The sequence below is a fragment of the Trachurus trachurus genome, assembly GCF_905171665.1.
Source record: "Trachurus trachurus genome assembly, chromosome: 12".
NCBI classification, from domain to species: Eukaryota; Metazoa; Chordata; class Actinopteri; order Carangiformes; family Carangidae; genus Trachurus; species Trachurus trachurus.
In genome coordinates, this window is record NC_139908.1 from 11,124,232 (window position 1) to 11,135,482 (window position 11,251).

The window sequence follows — 11,251 nt, forward strand, 5'->3', positions numbered from 1 at the left end:
GCTTCTAAACAGATTGTTTAGAGCAGGGCTGTGAAACTGGTGTGTAGAGAACCAGCTGTGCTCAATCTTTTGTTTTTTCTGACCAAAGCCTGTTACTAACATTACTTTTAGACATCAAGGTACCATGTCAAGAAGCAGAAATGAGCATAATATGTCCCCTTTAAAAAAAGGAAAAGAAAATGGATTAATCACAGAATATATATAAATTAACAAAGGGAATACAAATAAATCAAAAAATCAATAAAATAAACTCAGAATTTAAATAGTGAAATAATTTAAAGAGAAAGTAAACAAAGGCAAAAAAAACAAAAACAATTATGAATACAAATAACACCGCTGCGGGGCAACAGAAAGTGAGTTATACTTTTCATGAATTTGGGGCATGTTATAGGCTAAGTCCATCCATCCAGTCATTAGGGCTCACTAGACAACTTACCCAGAGCTTGTAGGATCAACAAACTCTTTAATAAAATGACAAACAAATATAGAAAATAAACATCTCTCTATTATTGTTGGGGGTCTAATATAGATAACTTCAGTTAACAGTTTCATTTTACATCTAGTGAACAAACCTACTGTGAAACAGCTACAAAGTGTGTATGGTACATGTGGAGGTCAGTGTGCTTCCTTGTCTCTTCAGAGTAGTAGCAGGACTCAGTTCGTTTGGAAAGAAACCCGGCCACTCCCTTCTTGTTGAGCTTAAGCTGCCTATTAGTGGAGTCAGCGTCTGTGTTGAAAGACTGAAGGGACTTTTTTCCCCCCCAAACAAGCAAATTCTTCTCTCACAAAACAATTTCCAACAACATGACCTCTAATTCCAATTTATCCAACATGCGGCGGCTGGTAGAACAACTGAAGCTGGAGGCCAGCGTGGAACGAATCAAGGTAAAGCGAAAGATAATCAAAAGAAGACGATTCATTTAAAGAGCTTGGCGTTTAATCTGTTCTTTTATTGGTTTTCTTTGATTTAATTTTGTTACATTATTAAACAACAGCATTGCCCGACTATATTGGTTGTAACATATGTTGTTTTGCTTCTATTTTACTCAAAATATAATTTTTTGAATAAGTTATTAATACAATCTCACAAGTTTCTTGCTTTGTAATAACATCATATCTACTGTAATCAATGTTAACAAATAATAATAAAAGAATCGTATAGTAATCCATCAAGTTAGCAATACAGTATAGAGACTTTTTTCCAGATCTATAAAGCAACAGTAAATTATCTATTAATAAATCCATCAGTTACTGCATATAAACTCTCTACAAAGGGTAACTTATCACACATTGATACTATATAAACAAACATATCTGACATATCTGTGTTTGTGTTTCCAGGTGTCCCAGGCGGCTGCAGAGCTCCAGCAGTACTGTCTGCAGAACGCAGGCAAAGACGCCCTGCTGGTCGGAGTCCCCACAGGCAGCAACCCCTTCAGAGAACCACGCTCCTGTGCTGTGGTGTGAAGGTCAGAGTCCACTAACGTCTTCTTCACAGCCTTCATTTGTAAGTAAAGTAAAACACATACAGTATCACCTATTGTTGTTGAGTAGCAAATTACGTTTAAAAGGTCTTCCACTCTTTGCAGAAGGAGAGGAAGAAGTGGACACATGTGGCATCTCACCCATAGAAGGAATAATGGAGAATACAGTTTTTTTTGTACTTTTTTCTACTGTTTTGTGTGTTTATATGCGGTTTTTGTATTTTAATGTCTTCTTTTTGAATAAATGTCTTGTTTTACTATGTATCCATTCTTTTTTTTATATAACAAATTAAAATGATTTATGTTCTTCATCTTAGTCTTTATTCAAATGCTTTATGAAAACTAGTGCAGTGTTAAAAGTGTGATACAACGTTACACAGTGGATGGTTGCAGAGCCATATAGTGATTATCTATGGGTTAAACAAAGCGGATGTTTATAGCCAGGCTCTAAATTACACCCTGGAATCTCACGTCGTCAGAGCTTCCTGATGTTCAGTCTAAGTTAGGAGCTCAGCCAGAGAGAGGAAACGGGCTCTTCCTGTCCAAAACTGCAAAGACACTCCTCACAGAGTTACACTTCAATCAGCCTTTGAGCTTTTTAAAGCTTTGTTAGACTTTATTTTATAATCTTAGACTTTCAATCAACGCCAAATTGGATTAGAAAGAGGACGTGAATCATCATGGTATAGAAAGTGGATTATATGAATCATGTTGCCTGGTTTATTTCAGTATGTTTAGTCATTTAAATCAGTATATGTTCATTTTATTTATTACTAGTGTTTAACATGGATCTTATTTTATAGTTGTTTATAGCTGTATATTGCCCAAGAAATAGTCTAAATCAGCATACAAGAGGTCTGGCCAGTCTGGGGATGGCTCTCTAGTTTGTCACTTCCTTTTCCCTCCACAACACTGCAGGACGAGTTTCAATAGTCGTATGCCTCCTTGCACAACAACCTTTGTTTGAACAAGTCAGAGGAGATGGTGAACACATTCTTGTTGTGACTTAAAATGACATGGTTTGAGAAAATTGGCAGTATTTGACATGTTAGTCAAACAGTGTTATCAGGTTATCAGCTTAGATAGTCTTCGATGAACACTTATTTGTTTTGAGATTTAGTTTGGGAAATATAAAACAGTTTTCTCTAAAATATTGAAGAGAGATGCTGTTCACATCAGAAACAGACTCACTGTTCACACAGTTTTCAGGTTATTAGTATGGTGCAGGCTCCAGGTAACAAAAAACAGACCAGTCACATCTGAACAAACAGGAAGGCAACACAACAACGTAACAAAACTTTTTGCAGAAGTTGATTCAGATAATTTTGTTTGGTTAGTCATCCAAACACGTCTTAAACATTGGGAAACATCCGAAAATGTATTGTAATGTATGTTATTTCTATAGAAGCGGTTCTTGGACTTTGGTTTAAGAAGTGGGTTAGAGATTATGAATGACATGACCTGGACAGTTCACAAAGGGTTAATTTAATTTGTGTAATAAGCTGTATAAATAGATACAGATTTTAACACTTGTTCTCTAAGGAGTTTTTGCTTTTGTGCTATAAACAGACTCTTGATGTTTTAATCTCACTGTTTCTCTTGTCATGTTCTTATATTATGTTCTTATATATTATATTTTCTTTTCATGGGTTGCAGACTTAATCATGAGTATAAGAGAGGCATAGAAAGGTTCAATTATTAACTGAAGTGTTCTGAATTCAGAAATATTACCAATCTAACCAAGATGTTAGAAGACATGTTAAAATTCATGAGGGGAAAATGTCAACTTCTGCCACCTGCTGGTCATGAGTAGAGTTTATAAATATCTGCATTCAGTTTTTCCAGGGCAGCACACAGTGTAGCCAGTGGTGGAAGATATATTCATATTTTACCTCAGGACAAGTGACAATACCTCAGTGTCGAAACACTCAATTATGGGATGAAAGTTGAGGCTCTGCACTTGTTATCAGCAAAATGTGTTTTAAAGTTAGAGCATTCAGTTTAAAAATGCCCATGTGACTGTTATGTATTATGATATTAAATGTATAAAATATCATATGTTTTGTCAGCTGAACAACAAAAGCAGGCAATTGAAGTATAATGTGTTATGAAATGAATAACCCTAACCCTCAACCTCACATTGAACCCTCCAGCAGCTGAACCCTATTCTGCAGGAATCCAAACCAACAGATGTTGCAGCAGATGTTACTGAGTGATTCCTGCATTCATGTTCTTCCTGTTGGCCCAGAGAACCTGCAAAACTTAGGGTCAAATATCAGTGTCTTCTTCTAAACAACAGAGCTATGGAAAGTATGTATTCTTAAGAGCTTTAGTGCCGTTCAACAGGTTGTTTGTTGTCAACCACGGCTCCACCTGTCACTCCATTAAGAAAAAGAAAAGCCAGCTACAAAGGTGCAGTTCTTCTTTGACGAGGAAACAACCTGAGCAGCTTGAATGGAGTGGTATTCTCCTTTAAAGGTGTGGGCGGGGAGCAGAGAGAAGAGTTGGGTTTCGGTGCCACCCCCTTTTTCTATTCTCACACACAGTGTAGCTGCAGTCCAGTCACAGTCCAGGGAGACACTTTGGGCTGTATGTGCGCTTTCATTATAGCCTGAAGCTCTGCTGCCTGACCATGAGCTCAGCTTCCATCAATGACGGACCACAATACAACCCGCCACTGGGGAACTTTCACAGCTTGTCCACACCTTCTCCAAAGGTCGTTGACCTCTGAGAAAGGACTGATCCGGTTTGACTTCTACTCACCAATGACACTGAACTTTCATTTTTCGGATGAGCACTTACATCAAGTGAGGAGATGTCCAAGGTGTACAGACTCTATGTGGGAATACTAACAGGTAAGGTGTATTATTGTTTTTATCCTTGAACTTGAATCAGTCTTTATCTTCATTTGTAAACAGTGGGCTGGTTTATAGTATGATAGTGTAATTATTATGATCATAGTAGAGTTTAGCAGCCTCAGTGATAGTTTTTAACACATGTTCCTACTGGCAGCTTTCCTCCCTGAGGACATAATACAGTATAGAGCCACTGTTACACCGTTTTCATAGCTGACACACTTTATACCTGATTTGCTATGCAGTTACATCAGGTTTTTAGACAGTGCTCCAACTACAACTTAAGCGTTGGTTAATGATTGAATGAAGAGTCCACACACTGGCAATATATCCCTTGTGATTACTAATCATTGTCAAAACAGGCTTCCCTAATATGGAATGAAATATGGTATCTTGGAAATATCCTCTCATATGGGTTTATACAATCAAAGGTTAAACTCTCTGTAATTAAAGTGTTTTGCTAGGGATTAGGGCAGGCAGTGTGGGTTGTGTTTTGAATTGTAAAGGTGTGTATTATATTGAAATTGGTTGACTGTGACACAAGTGGGCGTGACCGTGGGGAATACAGGCTCACTGCCATCATGACTCACCAGATTTTTTGCCAATAACACATATTGTGATTGTGTTTTTGTTAGGTAAGTGGTATGTGGTTTACAAATTGGTAGAAATGTTTGAGCTTAGTGAACCTGCATATATCTGTTTGTTGTCACTGTGTGTGCGTGATGGGCTTTTGTGCATTTGTGTTTGTGGCTGCAGCTCTGGCCTTATGCAAACACTGCCTGGCACAGGGGAATGCCACCGAGGAGTCTGCCAATCGAACTGTGTCCCACTGTCATCTCCATGGCAACAGAGACAATTGCACAGGTAGATATGGACACGGAGGTGAGGGGCGGTTCCTTCGTGGTGTCATAAATGGTTGGCTGCTTGGACGAGGGTTTAAGGTGGTGGTTTAGTAGAAGAATGGGCAAAGCACCACGGTTGTGGGTATAAACACGCGAACACACCTGTGCACAGACACACCTCACAGGAAGGAAAAGGAGAACAGGACTTCCTTAGAACAACTATAGTTTCAAATCACTGAGTTGTAAATCAGCTGCCAAAGACCTAAAAAGTAGCTAAATAGTAAATCAGTGGCTTGGGAATACTTGCAGCACTGGCTGACCAAGACCAATGAACTATGTAAACAAGAAGTCAGGACACATCACAAGATATTATTACGCAGTGCCTTCAGGAAGTATTTCATTTCAACCCCTTACATTTTGTATTGTATCAGCCTAATGCTAAATTAATTTTCCCCTCATCAATCTACACTCAAAACCCCATAATGACAAAGTGAAAACAGAGTTTTCAGCAGCAAGTATTCAGTGTCAGGTGCCTGCCATTTATCTTGATCATCTTTGAGATGTTTCAAATGCTCAAGGAGCTCAGAGAGACGATTGTGTCGAAGCACAGATCCAAGGAAGGCAACAAAAACATGTCTCCAAGAGCACAGTGACCTCCATAAATCTTATATGGAAGAAGTCTGAAAACAACCAGGACTCTTCCCAGAACTGGCTGCCTTTCAGAACCGAGTAATTGGGGGATAAGGGCCTTGGCGGTGAACAAGAACCGGATGGTCACTCAGGCTTAAGCGTCTGAGATCCTCTGTGGAGATGGGAGAAGGACAATTATCATTGCAACACTTCATCCAGTGAGGTTGTCAAAATCAGACTACGAAAAAACACGACTCTCTGAAACCGAGCCAGGTTCTGCTCATCTCCTGCCCAATGGCATCCCAATGGAGAAGCAGGGATGGCATGGACAAGGAGACGGGTCTGGGTTTGGATAAAATTGAACAGGACAAAGTTCAGAGAAATCCTGGAAATGAAAACCTGGTCCAGAGTGACATCATCAGAGTGCTCAAGACATGATCATGGACCAAAGGTTAACTTTCCAACAGGACAAAGACCCGAAGCACATGGCCTACACAATGACTTAGACCCAACTGAATTTTTTTTGGAACGACCTGAAAACTGATGGTCAACATCAAATAAGACAAAGCCCGAAAAGATCTGCAGAGATGAGACCTCCAAATTCAGGTGTTTCAGCTTTAGGTTTTTAGTTTTAGGTTCTTCCTGTTTTCCTTTTGTCATCATGGGATATAGATTGATCTTGGGAACTCGTGCAATGTCTTTGTATAAACTCTTGTAAGGAGGCAGCTTCAACTGACTCTGGGTATTTGTTATCAGATTCACAAGTTTTATGACTTCCAGGCATTGGCATCATTAGACAACTCATTAAAAACTAATGTAAACTAGATTTCTTAAAAGAACACAAAATACCTAGCAGGCTAACTGTTTTCAGAAAAAAAAATCACTGTTAATTGCTAAGCAGTATAGGCCGAGTGTAAACTGAACAAAAGCTATGAAAATACTTTCTCCATCTTTACCAAAATCTACTTAAAATGAATAAATTAACATTTTTGATGGACTGCTGTACTCATTTCAGCTTCCTCATCAATAACGCATGTAAACGCGTGTTTGTCAAGCTATCCCTCTAAACTTTGAAACTGGATATTATTCTTTTCAGCAATGGGGCCGCGGCAGCAAGTTGAATATCATGTTTCAGCTAACAACTGAAGCGCTCTCATTGATGTCACCTGAACAGCAGTATTGCTTTACGAGCTCGTTTTCAAAGATAATCTCCTGAGAATGAGTTGTAAAGATAGCGGCAGCCTGTGGTATGAGAGGTAATATAAGTGGTGGTCAGAAGTTCAGTGTTATGGCCCACTAGCAGCTGTGTGTGTGTTTGTGAGTAAAGAAGATTGACAAGGTAAAGAGAATGGAAATTTAAATTGCGTCCCAAAAGGACTATTTACTTCATTTAATGAAGTATTATAAGACACGTGATTATGAGAACTTGATGTCACCAGACTTTTCCTGGCACTGAAATGATCAGGCTTCCTCAAGGGATCGCATTGCAAAGAGTCTATTTATACTATTAGGCCATGCCAAGAGGTGAGGGTGCAAGTTAAAAAGGCACGCTGATAAAACGTGACACAGTTCAAGAAGTACTGTAGATCACTTAGCTGAGGAGACGGATCCCAGTCCTATCTGCACATTAATCAGAGGCAGAAAAGGAAAACGTTGTCACTTGTTTGAGTAGATGACCAAGAACGACATACCCTATCTATGTTTAACTGGAAAAGCCAATCAGCATCTGTAATACAAACCAAACCAGTTCCAGATCCAAAAACGGTTTAATATCTGAAAACACAAGAGCCCATGGCATTGAATATCTTAGATATTTTTAGCCTAGCCTAAAGACTGGAAATACAACTAGCCTAGCTCTGTGCAAACGTTAGAAAATCCACCCAGCTGCAAAAGGTACAGTTTCAAAAGGGTTTAAGACTATTTCTTGGCCAGGAGCAGAGGTGTGTTAATCTGTGAGCAGCAGAGGTGCTTGAAGATGTTCAGTGCAACTAATTACCACTGTTTGGAAAGTAACATAATATTAACAGTTAAGGAAATTTTAATTTTAATTTCTGGCACTTCTTTGAAAAAAATCATCATGTATTTACAAAGGAGGGCTGCCAAAACTGTTGTTGTCAAAATGTTGCACTTATCTGACAAAGAAAAAGGAAAATAAATAAATAAAATGTCTTGTTTAATTTCTCCACCAGACATAAATGATACAGGACAGTGGAGCGGCCACTTCTCAAAATGTCCTGAGGAGCTGATGAACTACTGCGTCCATGGAGAGTGCCGTTACATTGAAGAGCAGAAGGCACCGTCCTGCAGGTGAGAATCGCACACTGGGAGATGAATGGCCTAGAACTGACACGGAGTTAGATGTACTTGTTGATAAAAAGGGCAGGAAGGAGAAACTTGGCATCAAAGACGGAGTCAGATGATCCCATCAGAGACAGGACAGATGAAAGAGAAACAGAAAGACTGTCTCATTGTTTGTTATGTTCCTGCAGTATCATGGGTTTGGACTGGTACAGTACACTCATAATACAATACATAATCGGACGAGCAGACAAAACAGATGATCACGAGGAAAAATGGTGTGAATTCAGTCATTTTTCTGAAAATGAAAAGCCATTAAAGTCTTTTTTCTCTCTCTTTACTTTGTTGTCTCAGGTGTCTGCATGGTTTCGTTGGCTCCAGGTGTGAATATGTGGACTTGGACTGGCGGATAGGAGAGAAACGACAAATCATCATCGTCTGTGTCATCGCGGGGCTCGTCTTACTCATTCTGCTCGTTGTTTTTATCTGCATCTGCTCACAGTAAGGTTTTGTGCATATGTGTATTTCTAGAATAGGAACAGTTTGACATCTTGGGAATAATATTTATTAATGCTTCTGCCAAGAATTCACAATTATCTTGAAGACTAAACAGTCTTTTATGATAATTCAGGTAGGAGACTCTCATGTCAAGCCAAGCCAGAGTAATGTTATATTAGTAGCTGCTCTTTGTCTGTCTCCAGTCTTTATGCAAAGATAATTTAAGCCAAACTAATGCTGCTGGCTCTACCTTCATATTTACAACACAGCTGTAAAGGTATCTAACTTCCCACCAGACAGCGAACAGGTGTTTTCCCCCAAACTGTGGAACTATTTTCTTAAAAAATGGACGATGAATGATGATTGGAAAACTGTGCTGTTGCTATGTCTGCTACCACATGAAAACGAGAGGTTTGTTGAACTGCAGTGTTGATGATGAGTCTGACTCTCTGTCAGTCGTAGGTTCAGACTGTGGCGGCGGAGGGGCAGGCGGAGGGAAGAGCCGAGGAACGGGACCGAGAAGCTCAGCATGATGGACACCGGAGCAACACACACAACGTTAACCCCAGACTCAACAGAGCCACCTCACACAAATACAGTATGAGGAGTGTGTGTATGAATACGTGTGCGTCCAGAGGTCTGGGATTTGTTTAGATGTGAGGGATTTCGCCCGTCATGTGACAGCTGCTGCCTTTTGTCTCACAGTGACGGGACAGCGGGCTATAGGAGGTGCCTCTGTGCCGGACAGGGACTTATGAGGCCTCCTCCAAAGGGCCGGGAGGAGGGGGAGGTTTGTCGGAAACTTCACAGCAAAGAAAGATGCCAGCCTGGATTTATGATAAACACGAATTGGAGATGAGTGTTTGGCTGGCGATGATGCTTTTTTTTCCGACACTGCAGAGCAACAGGGACATGTAGCCTTTTCACTAAGTGCTGCTGACTGCACAGCCCCGAATAAATTGTTGCTATGTTGGAAAAATCTGTGACACCAGCTGGCTGCCAGAGATAACAGTCGATCAAGTTATTGGTCTGCTGCGTCCGTGTGGGAGACACTTCGATGCTGAAAACGAGAGGAGAGAGGGACTGTGTGGTGATACGATGCTCCAAGTTCTCATTAACGAATCAATGAATGTATAGAAATACACAGAAAAAAGACAAAACAGTACCAGAAACACAGTATACTATAGTCTCGTGTCATATTATTCCTACTTTGTTTACTGCTACTTTCACAATAGTGTTTTGTCATAAATGCACAGTATTGATATTTGAACATCTTAATCACAAAATCCACAGCTATGTGCACCTACTCCTCTATGCACTGCGATGTCTCCATGTAAGCTCACACAGAATATTGTTACTCATAAACATTAGCAATGCAAGAAGAGCCAAGAAGAGTCTCCTATATTATTAAAGGGTGCAGTTCTGGACTCTTGGGTTTGGTTGAGGACAAGGAGAACTTGTGCTTGGAGGCTCTTTTGATCTGTATATTTGGAGCCGGGCAGCCTCGGAGCTACAGAGGCAGAACAGCCGAGCCTGTGTGTGGAGGCCCGACTGAGGTGAAAGTGCTCCACTGTATGAGACACTTTCCAAACTGCCAGCCTTTCACTGGTAAAGTGTATCTGTATGTGTGTTACGTCTGTATCTAAATGTAGAAGTTAGAGAGAGAGAGTGAGGAGAAAGTCAGTGAAGTCTGCTCCTGCTGTTTATACTAATAAATGCGTCTAACTGTACATGTGCTGTCCAGTGAAGTTTATTTTTCACACAATCCAACAGAAAAATGTCGCTGCTAAAAATCTGTTACAATCGCAAATGTGCCACAACAACAGTTGCTCAGGCTGACTCCATGCTGCCTAAGAAATGTTACTCAACATGACCTCAGTCTGTTTTGATCACATCACGATCCAGTGAGCGCCAGTTCACAAGACCACTGACTGCTGACTGTTCACTCCTCCGCTGTAACCCATCCTCCAGATGACCAGCGCCAGCTACATGGTTAGAAAACCAACACATGCCCTATTTAGAGCATTACCTCACAACCAAGTGAGCCTGAAGTGTTAACATTAAGTAATGATTATGTAAAGTGACGTTCAGGTGATTGCACTTTGGTTATAGTTTTATTGTGTTGTGTTGATGTTGCCATGGTGCTGCTGTGTTACCAGCTGGAGCCAGCGGTGTGAGCCAACAAATTCCAGTGTGAGAGTGTGGACATAATACAGTGTCCTCCTCAGTCTGACATGATGTGATTTTATCCCACAGGCGCATGAAGGGCCACCTTGTATCTGCCTTTGTCCTTGAAGCTAACACTGTTTCTAATGTAATTCTCGAAGAATGTGCTGGTCAAAATTCAATAATGCGCGTTCGCTAATTGTATCAAAATTCAAATATCCAAGATCACTAGAAAGTGGCTGAACAGGTGGCAAAGCTACATTCATAGGCTGCATATGTAGGCTACTCTAAATGTTGTTATTTATTTAATTTAGCTTTACAGTTAACAGGAATTTTCCTAGTTTGTCAGTTTCTGTCCAGTTACACAAACTATAATTTCAATTGGAAAATGGATGCATGAATATTCACACATTTTAGACACAAGACATGATCGGGCCCTAATTTCTTGGCGCAACTCACGGGGGCGCAGCGAAGCGAG

The 11,251-nt window shown here is 40.2% G+C and overlaps 2 protein-coding genes across 3 annotated transcripts; both read left to right on the plus strand.

The window, feature by feature from the left end:
- Nucleotides 1-712: 712 nt before the first annotated feature.
- gng10 (guanine nucleotide binding protein (G protein), gamma 10) lies at nucleotides 713-1,696 on the plus strand. Its single transcript, XM_083984211.1, has 3 exons — nucleotides 713-885; nucleotides 1,342-1,507; nucleotides 1,590-1,696. Exons 1-2 carry the CDS (start codon nucleotides 805-807, stop codon nucleotides 1,465-1,467), a joined length of 207 nt encoding a protein of 68 aa, XP_083840337.1. The 5' UTR covers nucleotides 713-804; the 3' UTR covers nucleotides 1,468-1,507; nucleotides 1,590-1,696.
- Nucleotides 1,697-4,044: 2,348 nt separating this feature from the next.
- btc (betacellulin, epidermal growth factor family member) lies at nucleotides 4,045-10,325 on the plus strand. 2 transcript variants are annotated; one of them, XM_083983011.1, is made up of 6 exons: nucleotides 4,045-4,339; nucleotides 5,096-5,203; nucleotides 8,001-8,118; nucleotides 8,464-8,610; nucleotides 9,064-9,205; nucleotides 9,313-10,325. In XM_083983011.1, exons 1-6 carry the CDS (start codon nucleotides 4,300-4,302, stop codon nucleotides 9,313-9,315), a joined length of 558 nt encoding a protein of 185 aa, XP_083839137.1. In that variant the 5' UTR covers nucleotides 4,045-4,299; the 3' UTR covers nucleotides 9,316-10,325. The 2 variants fall into 2 exon arrangements, with proteins under 2 accessions (XP_083839137.1, XP_083839136.1); XM_083983010.1 differs by having other exon boundaries at nucleotides 9,064-10,325.
- Nucleotides 10,326-11,251: the final 926 nt, after the last annotated feature.